The sequence below is a fragment of the Rhinatrema bivittatum genome, chromosome 3, assembly GCF_901001135.1.
Source record: "Rhinatrema bivittatum chromosome 3, aRhiBiv1.1, whole genome shotgun sequence".
Lineage (NCBI taxonomy): Eukaryota > Metazoa > Chordata > Amphibia > Gymnophiona > Rhinatrematidae > Rhinatrema > Rhinatrema bivittatum.
Window position 1 is genome coordinate 356,073,020 of NC_042617.1, and position 15,932 is coordinate 356,088,951.

Here is a 15,932-nt window from a genome sequence, read left to right on the forward strand (position 1 = left end):
AACAGGTGGATTAGGAGGACGAGGGAAAAGATTACAGTATTCAGTTCAATACATTGATATTAAGATGGGACTGACTACTGGGAAATTTTAATGGGGGGGGGGGGGGGGATACAACGCTGGCGACCAGCGGATGAGATTAAAAAGCACAAGGGTGGGTTCTCTGTACAAGTCGAAATCATGTTGCTCTCACACACACACCCACACCCCGCTCCTTTCCCAAATGAACTATATGTTCTTTATTATTACAGCCATCAAGTAATGATAGATCAGATCCACTTTATGGGGAAAGGAAAAAAAACAAACCGGCCCCCGCTTGTTGCCTTGCATGTCGATTGCTGGGCAGACTGGAGGACTTAGAGACGAGAGATGTCGGTGAGTGGCAGGCAGACGAGCATAACAAAAGGCGGGAGGCAGTGCTAGCAAGCAGTGCTCCAGTAACCCCCCATAACGCAAGGCCCTGGAAATAGGTGCCGTCATCGGCCCCGGCTCCTAGGCACAGGGCCTGATGAAGCACATGTGACAGAAGCTGGGGGAGGGGAGAGAGTGCAGCTATTCATGTAGGAGGAGTGGTCATTGTGTCAGGATAGACTTTCTGTTGACAGGCCAGTGTTTTTGGAGTTAAAACTCTGCAGCTGTCTCTCTCTCTCTCTCTCTTTCTCTCTCTCTCCCTCCCTCCCTTACTTTCGCTCTCTGGAGTTGTACAAATTCCAAGCTCCCGCTGCATCAGTCCGTTCCCTACTTATTCTGTTTCCGAGCAGCTTTTTCAGTGCTTTTTGTTTTGTCTCTCATCCAGTAGGCAACGGGCAGCAGAGGCGCAGGTCCGTCCAGGACCTCAGTGTAACTGGAACAGAGTCCAATCAGGTAAGCCGAAGAGCCTTGTTTTTGCGCCGCTTCTGCCGCTCCACCGTCTTCAGGGACACATGGCTGGCAGGCTCCTGCTGTGCTCTGTGCCATCCCAGTCGGCACTGAGCAGTCATCTGCTGTAATCCCGAGCTCATTTCATTTCACAACTGTTTATTGATGTCCTGATTTTATAATCTAAATAACAGCCCCAGGATATGAATGTAAAACCCAATTTAGTGATTTTTTTCTTTTGCTTTTTTTTAGACTTATTTATAACATTTATTTTGTTTAATTATACCAGTGAGCATGTATTTTAGTGCCATATTTCTATTCGTAATCTGCACCTGTTCATGTTATACCCAGGTTTTCTTGTGCCATTCTCTGCTGTACACTTAAACAGGAATGTTAGAAAAGGACCCTAGTAGCCACAGAAGTGTTAAATTAGGTGGCTACTATTTTTTATTTTTATTATTTTTTAATGACATGGGCAAAGAGACAACAGTGTGTTGAAAACAAATCTGTGGTGGTTATGCAGAGCTGTCAAAGTTGAGGCTAGGGTTTGAAGGCCATCTCTGTTGCACTCTTGACACCGGGCCAGTCACATAATCTTCCCGCGCTTAAAAGGCTCTCCTTAATCCTTTCTTCCCCTGTTGCAGTAAAGAAACCCGCGTGTATGTCCGTGGTAGTGCGGCTCTGCGTCTGCACTCATAAAGCACGCGTGGTTCGGGGGGTAAGTGCACGCCATTGGATGCCTAAATCTAAACTCCCGCACTTTCTTAAAACTTTGGAGATTGCTAGATTAAAATGGTCAAACGTCTCGGCGGATCTCTGACATCTGTGCACACCGGGCACAGGGCCAGAAGCTCTGTGGGCCGGGAGTTTGGAAGTCATTGTTTAAGTTCATGTTTGACCGTCACAGAATTGTTTTGCCCTCTTCTGAAAAAAAAAAAGCAAACCATAATTTGCTAGTTCCTTTTTAAGCGGCATAAATGCATGTCAGGCCCATAAAGAGAAACTTTCTTCCGCTTCAGTTTAAAAAAAAGGAGTCTGCTCATTGTTCATGATGTGCTGGATGTGAGTCTTGACAGAAAACGATTGAGGTTTTTGGGTGCGTTTGGATATATGCTGCCAGAATGTCTCCAGTTCCTGCCCAGATTCATCGCTGCAGAGATGATCGCAACTCGATGCAGCCCTCGCCATTCATTAGTTTAGCCTGCTGCAGCCAGTCGCATGTCCCGACTGTGTCTTCACCTCTGATTAATGTGCCGTGTGTGGGGGAAAAAAATACCATTCTAAATCGTTCTATCACATGAATATCGCCTTGTGAAAATGGAATGCCCTTCATTGTTTTGAGTGATTTCCATTAAAGTTTGTTCTCACTAGTATTTTGTACCTCTAAAGCATCAGTAATTGCACGAGGGAGAACAGATTTCTGTGGAACAGAAGATGTTGAGCTAGAGGTCCTGATACGAAGCTGGATGGGAGTTGGACTCTGGAGTAATGCAAAAAGACTTGGTGGATGCATGAAACAGCCTCCCAGTAGAGGCTATTTTTTTTTGGTGGGGGGGGGGGGGAATGAATAATAGAATTAAAGCCTGGGACAAGTACAAAAGAGAAGTCCTTTAACTGTTATTAATCAAGTTTACTTAGGGAATAGCCACTGCTATTAATTGCATCATTAGCATGGGATCTTCTTAGTGTTTGGGTAATTGCCAGGTTCTTGTGGCCTGGTTTGGCCTCTGTTGGAAACAGGATGCTGGGCTTGATGGACCCTTGGTCTAACCCAACATGGCAATTTCTTATGTTCTTATGTTCCTTAGTAGTGAGGAAGCAAAGATAAAGCCAGAGACAGAGGGGGAGGGCCTTTGGTTTTGCTGGAGGATGTGGTAATGAGCAGACTGGCTGGGCTTTGCAGTTATCCACTGCCATCATAGTCTATTCTCTCATTTGCCCCTTTTGCACTTGGCAGTAATCATAAACCAATCGCGTATACCTTTATGCTAAAGCCTGTATCGCGTTCATCGTCTGGTTCTCTTGCACCCCTGAGCTTTGTGCAGCAATTTGTGGATTCCCACCCTCTCATTCAGCCGCCTTCTGCTGCCCACATCCGGATGTAGCTCCTTGGACCAAGAATAGCAGCAGGTGGCGTTTCATTCACAGGCAGTGCCTTTGCTTAAATCAGCCAACCCAGGGGTACTGTTGAGACTGCAGTGGACTTGCTGTACTGAGGGTTTCCTCCCCTTCTGTGCTGACAGGGAAAGATCTTAATACATCAGGTCCCAAGTATTTTTCCCCTTCCCCACCAGAAGTTAAGGGCATGCCTTAAACAACCAAAGTACTCGGTCACTCAGCTTTAAACTAGGAAATGTGCATCCATTTGCCCTGTTTCACTCTGTCTTTTCCACTGGGCGTATTGAAAGAATTGTTGTTTACTAAGAAAATGATAGCTTTTGGAAATGCATATAGTAGGATGCAGAAACCAGACTAATTGCTGCAAATTGCAGGACTGCTTGTTGGATGCTGGAAGGGAGGCACTTGCCTTTGTTTATGAATGCTGGAGTAGGCTTCCATCTATAGCAGCTAATAGAAGTGTTGGAAAGTGGTCCACTACGGCCCATAAATGCATTTCAGCACCAGTTATAAATCATACTGGTGTGTGCCACCAGTCTGCTTCGGGCACCAGCTGTGCTTCCCCACAGCCAATACTGGGGGAAAAAGGAGAGGTATCTAACCTACTGTGTGGCTGCTCTGCCAGGGCATTTTGACTATTCCTTTAACCCAGAAAGTTTGTGGACTCACAGAAACACAGACAATGACAGCCGGAAAAAAAAACCCCTATAAGGCCCATCTGGTCTGCCTATTTTACTTTCCTGTTTTTTTTTTCCCATTGCATCCCCACAGCTAAGGATTCTCTATGCTTATCCCAGGCTATCTTGATTTCAAATTGTTTAGCCTTCACCCTCTCCGTTTGGAAGGTGTTCCACATCTCCATCAGTCTTTCTGTGAAGAAATATTTCCTTACTTCTGCATTTGCCCCCTTTCAGCCTTGTATTCCCCCTTTCTCCTGCAAAATGCTCGCCTCTTGTACTTTATTTCTTTGGTTAAAGTGGCCACTTACCAACCTGATGGATCGTAATGTCTGCTAGTAAAAAGTGATTATTTAACTTGAGCTCTGCCCTTGATCTGATGTGCTCCGTGCGAGTCGGGCACTGCATCTCCCGATCTGGTAGATCTAATAGGTATTGCTTTGAAATTGCCTGCCATCGTTGTCCTTGGTGATTTTAATATTCACCTGGATACTAATCTCAGTGACACAGCTCTGGATTCTGTTTCCTCAATTAGAGCCCTGGGATTTTCCCAATTGGTGGAAAGCCCCAACACCCATTGTGGGCCATACACTTGATTTGGTTTTCCACTCAGACCCACTGCAGTCACCAAGGCTGCTGGATCCAGATCTAGAAGAAATATCCCGAGCTGATCACTTTATTACCAGTTTTCAACTAAACTGGCTGGAAAGCAGACTCAGACGTTTCTCTCTAAAAGAAAACTTACTTCTAATTGAAGTTTTAGATGACTTTGAGGCTAAATTTCAAAGGGAGTTAAGATGCTAAATTGGTTCTTTTGACAATTTAATAGGACTGAGATCCTAAATATTAGATTCCTAATTTCAATAGGCTCCTAAATTTAGGGCTGTAAAAAGCGGGTGACTGCAAGGGCTGAGAGGAATGTTAGGTGCTTAGCATTTCTTTCTAACGCCAGGCACCGAACTTCGGATCCGAAATCTGGGAAAATGAATAGTTGGTCTAAATTTAGGTGCATTTTCACCTAAAAACATAGACCTCCGAATTAGCTGGCTAAATTTAGGCTCTATGAGGTTGATATATTTTTTTTAATTTAATATTTTATTTATTGTCCGCCTTTTGAGACTGATCAACCACTTCAAAGTGGATTACATTCAGGTACTGTAGGTATTTCCCTGACCCCAGAGGGTTCTCCATCTACATGGCTCATTCACTAGAACATAGGGTCAAAAGACCAGCCGGAGCCATTTTGAAAAGTGGCCCTTTCCAGCCCCAGAATCAAAGGAGCACTCCCAGGCCTCCACTGGACCTAACCAGGGACGAATATGTGAGTGAGGGGGGGTTTGCAGGGCGGGCTAGGGTGGTAGTCCTGGCCTCCAGGGCCAGATTTTTATGTTGAAGGGGAAAGGGAGGGCTGGGACCACTTTTGAAAAAAATGTTTTATTTTTTCTTTGTACTACAGCTGTCTCTAAGGGCAGTGGGGGAGGGCAACAGGGAGTCTATGCAGACCCTCAGGGTATTTATGGAACTCTTTGGGGGGGGATTCGGGACCAAATGGCCCCTTTTAAGGCTAGGCCCTAGGATTATCAGGAGTTGTAGCTACTTCAAATCAAATAACGTGGCTTGCAATTTTTTCAGAAGCCGCATTATTTGTTTTGTATAGTTTAGAGTAGTAATGAGCTGATTAGCACATATTTGCATGCTAATCAGCTTATTTAAATACATGCAGCGCAGGGGCCAGAATAATGCACGGTATTTCTAATACCACACAGTAAATGGCCTAATGCAGCTTGGTGAATGAGGCCCTGAGTTTGTTCCTGAGGCAATGGAGGGTGACGTGGCTTGACAAGGTGTGCCAGTGGGATTTGAACCCTGGCTTCCCTGGTACACATCCTGCTGCTCTAATTGCTTGGCGGTGACTCCACCCAAGAAAAATGAGATGTTCAGCAGAACATACCTGGATAAGCGTTCTGCTGAATATACCCTGTTTAGTTGTGCAGTGAAAGTTATCCGGGAAATGTAAGGAAAGGTATTCTTCCAACCAGATTCCAGCTAAATTGTATGTGGGAGACAGACAGCGGGAGAAAAAAATCAAATCTCGGGTTTTGTCTGGGTAAACTGAAAAGTTACTCGGACAAACCCTTTGAATATTGACCCCTCAGATTTTTTTAAATATCGGCCTCTTTGACTTGACGTTTACTGGCATTTCTGTGTTTGGGATATAGAAACATAGAAATGACGACAGAAAAAGACTAATTGGCCCATCCAATCTGCCCAGCAAGCCCCCACACTTATTTTCCCATACTTATCTGTTTCTTCGACCACCAAGTTCAGGGCCTTTGTTGGTAACTGTTTTATTCGAATTTCCTGACACCCCCTGCCATTGATGCAGAGAGTAATGTTGGAGTTGCATCAAAGGTGAGCATAAGGCTTAATGGTTACAGGTAGTAACCGCTGCAACAAGCAAATTACCCCGATGCTTGTTTACCCAGACTGCACAGATCCATGCCTCGTTGGATGTTGTCTGAATGTAAATCCTCTTTTTCACATTTCTCCCTGCCTTTGAAGTAGAGAGCAATGCTATATATACATTCAAAGTGATGTATCAGGCTTAATTGGTTTAGGGTAGTAACCGCTGCAATAAGCAAGCTACCCCCATGCTTATTTGTTTACCCAGACGGTGTAGTTCAGTCCTTGTTGGTTGTTGTCTGAATGCAAATCCTCTTTTCCACATTTCCCCTTGCCATTGAAGCAGAGAGCAATGTTGGAGTTGCATTAACCGTGTGAAGGTTTATTGAGTAAGGGTAGTAGTCACCAGGTAGTAGCCTCCACTCCAGCAAGCCACCCCCATGGCTCTACTCTTCATTCCCATCCTCTAGCCTTTATGGATCCACAGTGTTTATCCCACGCCCCTTTGAAATCCTTCACAGTTTTAGTCTTCACCACTTCCTCCGGAAGGGCATTCCAGGCATCCACCACCATAGTTGAAATCAGAAGCTGAAAGTAGTTGATAAAATACCTCCTTGAAAAGCTTATTTTCTATCTCCTTTGCAAGCTTCCCCTTAGTATGCCAGTAGCCAAGTTGGAAAGATCTTGGCAAAAACAAAGATCAAGCTTCCAAAGCTGCCTTTCTAGATCATTGAAGAATGTATAGATGAACAGTTACGATGGCAAAAAAAATCCCTTGTTTCTTCTGTTTTTTCAGAGACAAATAATTGCCCAAAATGCCTTTTTAAATTAATGGTTTGCCTTAACTCCCAGACTCTACTGGGTTATGCTGGGGAAGCAGATGTACCTGAATGTGAGCAGCTTTTGATGCCACATCGGGTGTTTCACAAACATTGGGTTATCAAAGGTGTTGCCTGGGAGTGGTTTCAGTCATTCTTTACCAGCAGGGTCCTGTTCCTCCCTCCCTTGGCAGCTGGATTGTGGAGTCCCCTCAGAAGTCACAGTTACCGCCAGCCTTATTTAACATCTACTTTTACAACCCTTTGGATCTGTTCTGCATAGTCTAGGGATAAAACGTTACATCTGCGCAGATGATATGCAACTGTGTTTACCTCTCAAGCCAAACAGAGCAGCAGCGGTAGAAAGACTAAAATAATAGCATGTCTAGTGTCTGGCTGGATAAAATCCAGCATGTTAATGCTGAACCCTCAGAAGACTGAGATGTTATGGGTAAGCAAATCCTTGACTTCGGTATCACGTCCTTCTGGCTATTTAGACGGAGTCCTCATCTTTCCGAGTTTGCAGGTTAAAAAGTCTGGAAATAATCATTGACAGCTCCCCAAACAAAGGAGCCCCCAAACCATGATGGTCACCAAGATCTCATTTTACCACCTTGGCCCTTTTTCATCAAACGCAGCTCTGAGGGCGGTGGTCTAGGCCCTCATAACATAGCTAGACTACTGGAATGCGTTGTATATTGATCCGCCTCTACAGAGTTTGAAGCAACTGCAACTTGTCCAGACGGCTGCTCAGTAGAGAGATCACATTACACCGTTATTAAATAAACTCCACTGGTTACCTATTCTGTTTAGAACTCAGTTTAAGGGATGAACCTTGACCTTCAAGGGAAGAGGAGGGTAATTTTCGAAGGGACTTCTGAGGGCAAAACTCTGTGTTATGTGCAGAAATGACCTTTTACAAAATTGCCCACCCAATATGCGAGTAAACTTGGAAGTCTGTTTCTCATTCGCACACAAGACTATTCAGGCTCAATGGAGGTGTTGCCTGGGGACAGTGTTTGTGCCTCTGTGTGTACGTTTGCATTTTCAAAAGCGTACGCATAAACTTTCCACAGGAATGTCTGCGCACAGTTTAGCAGACATGATTGTTTGCAGGTAGTTTTTTTTTTGTGTGAGGGGAAGATAATTTTCAAAAGAGAAAGTCCGAACATGTGCATGTATTTGTCATCTAATTTATGCAGGCTGTTACAAAATGACTCGCCAAATGGCACAGGGTCTTCTCCCTAAATGACTGAATGGTGAGGTAAAAGAGCCAGGTTGATCTTTTCAGGTCCGAATTGGAGACTCTGCTGAATGTCCCTTCGTTAAAAGAAGGAAATTTAGCGAGTACACGAAAGAGAGGGTATTCTTTTGTTTGTAGCTGCACCATCTTCCCAGGGACATTCAGTCAATTTCTCTTTTCCAGTTTTGGAAAGCCACTAAAATTTAGCCTATTTTGTTCTGCATTTAATAATTAATACTCTTTATGGCTGATATTTCTTTGGTGCATTGTTTGCGATTGTTCTCAGGTGAATGGTTTCTTCATAAGTCCTGAGGGATTTTATCTCTCTGCTTGTACTGGGGATTTTGCCTTTAAGATTCTATTATAAACCCACCTAGCTTGAAAACAGTGTGAAAGTGTACCAAGTTCTATTAGAATCAGGGCATTAAAGAAGACGTTTTCAAAACCAAATTTCCTATACTAAAATAATTATTTGATTCTGTTCTTGCTACAGGAGAAAAGGCTGTAGGGATGGAAACCTCAGTGCATTCCTTCCCTGCTTCCCTCCCCTTCGGTATTTCAGTCTTCACGCAGCCGTAGACCATGATGACCGTTGTTAACCACAAAGCCCATCCAGTCTTTGTTTGCCTTTTCTGCGGTAATACTGCAGACCCTGGCTGATCTCTGGCTTTCCACATACACCGCCACTGATCTTTTTGTGCTTATCCCATGCCTTTGTGAATTCCTATATCCTTTTGTTTGTTTTTCTCTGAGGGGAAAAGCAGCCTGACCAGTGGGTGATGTCATTCGACAGAGCACAGTGGGGGAAGATTTACTCATGGACAGCATGAACGTATGAGAAAAAATGAAATTAATGAAAGGGGAACAATACTGGCCGCGTGGCTTGTATTAACAGACACTGGTACATGCAGTTAATGGTCAGTACAAAGAAGCAGGGCACATGGACAGCAAGAACATAACTTGCCGACCAACTAGAGGCCCGTAATGGGCGGCCACGCGTGGAGGGCCACGCATGGAGGGTCCCCGCTTCTTTCCTGGATGTCCATGACTCCGAGCGTCTGTTGCGGGCCCATGCCGGACCGCCCAAGCCATAAGCGCCCGGAAAAGTAGCAGGGCCCCTGAGCATGGAGGTTCCCACTTCGTTCCTGGACATCCATGACTTCGAGCGTCTGTTACACGCCTGTGCTGGACCGCTGGAGCCATATGATGGCCCAGGGAAAGGAGTGCCCATGACTGTGTCTCTTACTTGTTGAAATTTAAGGGATGCCGATGTTGATCCTCCTATTGCTGTAATATGCAAGGCACCAGTTCACACCAGTTTGTATATAATACTGACCCAATTTGAACCGAATAGAAAAGGACAGTCTTACTCCGAGCAGCGATTTATATACCTCCCAGGCAGGATTATGATGCGCAGCATGGCATCATGGTGGGCGAGCTATGAGAGATAGCTATGATAAATGTTAAATGGGGAAACTCTTATTTGTTATTATTTTATCTGACATGTATGCCCTTTGGCCGACGTTTCACACATTCACAAGCGCACACGAGATACTGTATGGACATATGATACAGTAAAACCAGTAGCGTTATGGATGCTATTTTTGACCCCGCATACTTTTTTGGCGGCGGCGTGATTTGTGTCTTATTTGAATACTGTATCGCGTGTCTAAGAAAGCGGGTTGTGTGCATATTAAAAGAGCGGGCGCCTGAAATGGATGCACTTTTTTACCGCGTCTGTATTGTATCGGCCTGAAAGAGAGGCAAATACCACACCACATCCAGACTGGCACAGAAAAGCAGAGAGAGACAGACAGACTAACAAAGACAGGTACAGAAACACTAGGCACACTTAGATAAATACAGAGGGATACCTACATACCACATCCAGGCACATGTACTGCGCATCACGAGACAGCGAGGTAAACAGAGAAGCACATCCAGACACACAGAGACTGATACTCCATACCTACTCACAGAAAGATAGGCCATGTCCATCCACACGGACACATGCACCACACCAGAGAGAGAGAAAGACACAGGCAGACTGGCCCAAAGAGACCTACACCAAAGAGACCTACACCAATTAGCATTTAAAACACTTACTCCAGAACAAACATAAACTCCTCTCCACCACTTCATTTACAGTCACTATCATACTTTTCATTTCATTTTCATCTCACTTCCCTTCCCTTCCTCTTGTTTCCCATCTGTTCCCTAGCTTACGGACTCACTTTGTCACTTCTTTACCTTCTTCCCTTCCTCCCATATTATTAGTAAAGTTCCACGGCAACAGTTTTATTTTTTATTTACTTTAGTAAATACTTGTTTATTTCTAGCTGGAATTTCCTCCAGCTAATAAGTAATTTTATGTACTTTTAATTTTATTTATTCATTATCTTTTCTTTTTATTTCTTTTTATTATTTTTTTTTTACTACTGTAAACCACTTTGACAAAAAACTAATTTTATAAAGTGGTATATAAATTCTTTTAAATAAATAAATAAATACACCACACCCAGAGAAATTCACCCTACAATAGAATGACAACAGGTCAACACCACACCCAGATAAAGAGGCAGACCTACGCAGGGGTCTACAGTCCTCTCTCAAACCACAGTCTTCTTTCTATGCCTTTGTATCCCCCATACACAGACACACCCACCCATCCTTTCCCTAGCTCCTCTTTCACACAACCCTCTCCCATCCTCCCTCCTCCTCCTCCTCTGTCACCTGTGGCCTGATTGCTGCTTTGAGTCTTACTCGGTACTGCATTGCTTCATATTCAAGGCAGCAGTTAGGCTTCATCAGCAGAGGAGGAGATGACACCCTGCAGCTCCGATCCTTCTCTTTCTGCCACCCTGTCAGTGTGTGTGTGGGGGGGGCAATTAGCTAGGGGACTGACTAAATGCGCAGATATGCAGTCCCTGCTTCCTCTGCCCAGTTCAGCCCTTCCTCTCGTGTGGCACTTCTGTGGGGATTAGTAAATTCCAAAGAAAGGGGCAAATTTTGTGGCCCTTCCCACAGCATCACAGGAGACAAGGTGCCCTGATTATATGGCATTGGAAATTTAATTTTAGATATACTCTTCTCATATTTTCTGTACTTCTCTTGGTTTATTCTTCATCTCAGAATGTTACTTATGACCAAGTTTATCCATAAGGGCTGTGTCGTTTTTAATCTCCTGACTGCTGATCAGAAACCTTTAGTAACAGTAATCGCATTTTGTATGTATGGAGTCTCATAAATGAAATTCCACAGACACGGATTGGATTATTATAACTAAAGGTTTATGCAAAGATACCAAGGGTGGTCCCTTTGACGTTTAATGTGCCAGTGGGTAAAACTGAAGGCCAACGAGTGAGATTTTGCAGGCAGTGCAGCCAGGATATAAATCTGGGAAGATATAAGTTCTGAATTATTACTTTGCTAATGAAGAAACAACACAAAAAAATTAGCTTTCTTTGTTTTCATGGTTTTATCTGCACATCCTTAGCTTCCCCTTAAAGGCCACAGCCACATGCATTGGGTGGAGGGGGGAAGAGTGTGTTTGTAGTGACAGACAAGCCCTGGAAAGATTTTTCTTTTCATTTAATGATTTTTGTCTGCATGTCAAAATTCCTCTCTGAGACCCCCATACCCCTCACATATACATGCCAGACAGGCATAGCGGGACTCAAAGGGATTCATTACTTGAGATATATTGCGACACACACACACTCCTTGACTCATCTCCTTCTGCCCCCCCCCCCCCCCCCCAGCGCAGACTGAGCAGGGAAAGAACAGTCACAGCAATATAGGGGCCACATCACATCACCTCAGTCTTCATTCTTTTCATGAAGCCCCACAGTTGCAATTCTCTCTCTTGTGCTCCCAGAAAAAAGTTATTTAAAATACTGTATTCCTACACAGGGCCTTGTGATTCACTCAGTTCCATCACTCTTAATCTCATTAAGTAGGTTGGTTGATCGAGTTTGTTTTTTTTATTTTTAGTCATCTGCCGAGTGCACTAATATCTGGTGCTTTGAGGTGCATTGGTCGTAGTTTTGTTACAATCAAGCTATTTGATTTAGTTTTGTTAGTTTTTCAGCCAATATCCCAGAAGGTGAAGAAGGCCAACAGGTTCAACAAGTGCCCCTGATATGAACACATATCTATCGCTGATCCCCATGATATGTTTTCTTTGCCTTGGGAAGAACCATAACATCTTGGGGTGTTCCACGTGAAAAAGGATGACCCCTAGAGGACATTGTTTCGAATGAAAGTTGATGGAAAAGCTCTTCAGGAGAGTTCTGTCTGGCCCATCAGTATCAAGGGAGCCAGGAGATGCATAGACATTGGGAAGTTATGGATCCCCCTCAACATCAAGCGCTTGTAAGGGCCAGGGAGATAGGTCTTCATTTAACTCTCTCCCAAAGAAAGTGAAGGGTTCCAACATCAAGAAACTCTGGATGAACATCAAATGAAGGCCAAGAATCATAGTCTGTTTCCGTTTTTGTGCAAGATGCTGGTAACAAGGACTTTCTGGCTCCTGCCTTAAATCCCCCTGAAACATTCCCGTAAGAAGGGCAACTCAAGCTTGCATCATTCTTGGGAATTCTAACAACTTTCAAGGGTCCAGATGCCAACCACTAATTTTCCACAAGTGACTCAGGAAAATGTTTCTATTCCTTCTGCTTCCCATGCAATATCTCCATCATCAGTTTTCAGGGAAGAACTGGACAGAAGGATGAATGTGACTCTGGACCACAAGATGTCAGGCACTGGTAGCTTTACAGACTGAGGTCCAACTCTTACTGGAGATTCTAAAAGGTATCCAGTGGAGGAGCCATTACGCTGGTTCTCAGAGGAGCCTTGACATGAGGTGCAACCACACCAGTGTTAATTTCCAGTGTATTGGGGAAGAAAGTTTCATAGAGGAACTGAAGTGTATCGTACTTTAGACCCCAACAGACAAGTGCATTTCTCACCAAGGGACCTGACAATGCTCTCTAGATCTAAGGGATGCATACATCCATCTAAAGATATTCTCTGGTCACAGGAAACATCTCTGATTGATTTTATAGTAGGGAAATACTATTTCCAACATCACCTGCATCAGCACCATGGGTGTTCACAGATAGGGTAATTTTCATCAGTTTGCCTAAGTCTGCACATCTAAAGTTAAAGTGATATATTATAAACTATGGCAGGAGCAACACAGTTTTTAAAATACCACGAGGTCCATATACATTAACATAACATATTAATGACAGTAGAAGAAGAGAAAATGGTCCATCCAAAGTGCTCAGCAAGTTTCTTATGGTGGTAACTGCCGCTCTGTGCAGGTTACACCCAAGTCTTATGATCAGGGTAGTAAGATTTACAATCAAAACCAAGCAGCTGTCAAACCCATACAAAACATTACTGCTAGCAACATTTTTACGGGTTGAGCAGCCTTCTTGATAATTCAGACAATGCTTCTTGAACTAACTTTGCTTTTGGGCTTGGCCATAGAAGCAGTTCTATATTGTTTCCTTGATGTCTGTGTATCAATACCCCGGACCGTAAAAGTCAGGGGCCAGCATTGGCTGTCATCTGACTCCAATTCCCCTTTTTCCCCCCCACCGTCAAAGCAGAGTGTGATATTCCAGTTGCATCAAAAATATCAAGGTTATTGGTAATAATACCCATGCCTTCTGTTAGGGGGTAGTAGCTGCCGCTCAGTGCAGGTTACCACCATGCACCCTTTTCTTCATTTCCAGCTTCTAATGTTTAGGGATCCACAGTCTTTATCCCATGCCTTTTTTAGTTCATTTACTGTTTTCATCCTTACCGCCTCTTCCGGGAAGGTATTCCAGACATCTACCACCCTCTCTGTGAAGAAATATTTCCTGACATTGGTAAGCTAGCAAGTGGACAAATTATCTGGCTAAAGTTAGTCAGATAACTTGTCCCTGAATCCAGCAGGATAAACATCCCGCTGAATATACTTACCTGAAGTTATCTGGCTACATGTAACTGGATAGCTTAAAAACCTGACCAGCTTTGTTTCAATATAACCGGTTAGCTTTTTTAATTATCCAGCCTTGTAAATCTGCCTCTTAACCAGATGTCTTCAAAGCCACTCCCCCCCAAGGCCAAGAAATGTCCAGCCAGGAGCGAGTTAGGTGGTACTTATTCACTTTTGGCACTTCCCGAGCAGCTCTGATAGAGAAACATTGGAAGCATAAGCTACCTTTCTGTTAATGCTTCCAGCGCTGCTCAGAAAGCAGTTACATTGGAAGCATAAGCTGTGAGGGTAACTTATGCTTCCAGTGCTTTCTATCAAAGCTTCACTGGAAGCGAGTAGGTCCCTGCCTCACCCCTGGCTGACCATTTCTTGTTGTGGGGGGGCTGTGTGCATACCAACCAGAGCTGTGGGTAGGGGAAGAGCAGGAGAGAGGCAATTCTTAAATTTAAAAATAAATGGGAAGGGGGAGGGTTTGACATGGGGCGCTATCTTGTGTATTAGGTAGGGTTTGGGGGAGAAGGGGGTACGCGGTCCAGCAGGGCATGTCTAAGATCTTGGAGAGGAGGTCAGGAATCGGGTTGCAGGCCTGAAAGGCAGGGTTTTTTTTAATTTTGACAGTGCCACTTAACCTTATATCTTTGAAAATATCCAGTTAAGTGGCAGGTTATGCAGCCACACAAGGTTAGGTAACTTTAGATCTACTCTAAAGCAGGTCTAAAGTTTTCTGTCTAACTTAGCTGGTTTCAACTGAATATTGGCTTTTAGCCAGAATAGGCCAACCCTGAAATGTCATTTTTTTTTATCCAGCTAACATATAGCTAGATATTTTATTTATTTATTTAGGTTTTTAATACCGTCGTTTCATGTGAGAATCACAAGATCACAACGGTACATAAATTAGATGAGAGATACAAATGAGGGTTGAGATAATGACTTATCCAGCTATAATTTAGCCAGATAAGTAACCCAATATTTTAAAAGCTGCCATTTAAAAGGATAACTTTTGAGTTATCCATCTAAATGATTTTGAATATTGTCCTCCATGTTTATCTGCCCAAAAAGTATGCATATATATCCATATGTGCATATTTTTGTAATGCAAGGAGATGCATACTTTACCTATTTTTAAAAAGTATGTGGTTACATTTTACATATATATTTGTAATGCATGTGTAAGTTATATGCTAAGGTATGTATTTTGGAAAGTATTCGCAGATGACACTTATACTTATGCAGTACTTGAATTCATCAGTTTACCTAGATCCTCCAGCACTCCACCCAAAAGCTGCAGAGAAAAGATTTCAGTTACACAACTCAATTAGAAGGCATAAATGCATATGGACAAGCTTTGTAAAGTATGCACTTATAAAATGCCAACTTGTGCATGTACTTCTGAATCCCTGGAATGCCCCTAAAGTGCAGCTTTTTTTCCCCCTGTTAACATTTACGTGCAGTACTGTAAGTACATGCATGCTCATGATGTTTGCAAAATAGCGTATACACGTACACTATACTTGCATGTGTATATGCTGAATTTACATGTGTATCTCTTTGAAAATCAGGCCCAAAGTGTTTTGCAATTGTGGCTGCGCATCTCTGCAAATTGGGGGTGCACATATTTCCCCACCTGAATGATTGGCTAAGGGCACATCTCGAAGAGGTGCTATAGGACCAATGAGTAAAACCATCCAGGTAATGGAATTGGTGGATTTATCATAAATTTCCCCAAGTCGCATTGGAGCCCATCATCTGAACTGGAATTTAAAGGAGCTCTGCCGAACGTGACTTCGGCAAAAGCTTTTCTTCCACAGGAAAGGATTATCCCA

At 43.5% G+C, this 15,932-nt stretch overlaps 1 protein-coding gene across 3 annotated transcripts in view; it reads left to right on the forward strand.

Moving 5' to 3' along the window:
* Window positions 1-15,932, forward strand: part of MAP3K7 (mitogen-activated protein kinase kinase kinase 7) — a 206,528-nt gene that overhangs the window by 150,192 nt on the left and 40,404 nt on the right. For all 3 annotated transcript variants that reach the window (XR_003855623.1, XM_029595409.1, XM_029595408.1), the window contains one exon: window positions 794-861. Coding sequence is in view for 2 of the 3 variants with exons in the window: in XM_029595409.1 (XP_029451269.1) it covers window positions 794-861 (68 nt within the window). In the remaining variant the exon portion in view is untranslated. The remainder of the gene's footprint in view (window positions 1-793; window positions 862-15,932) is intronic.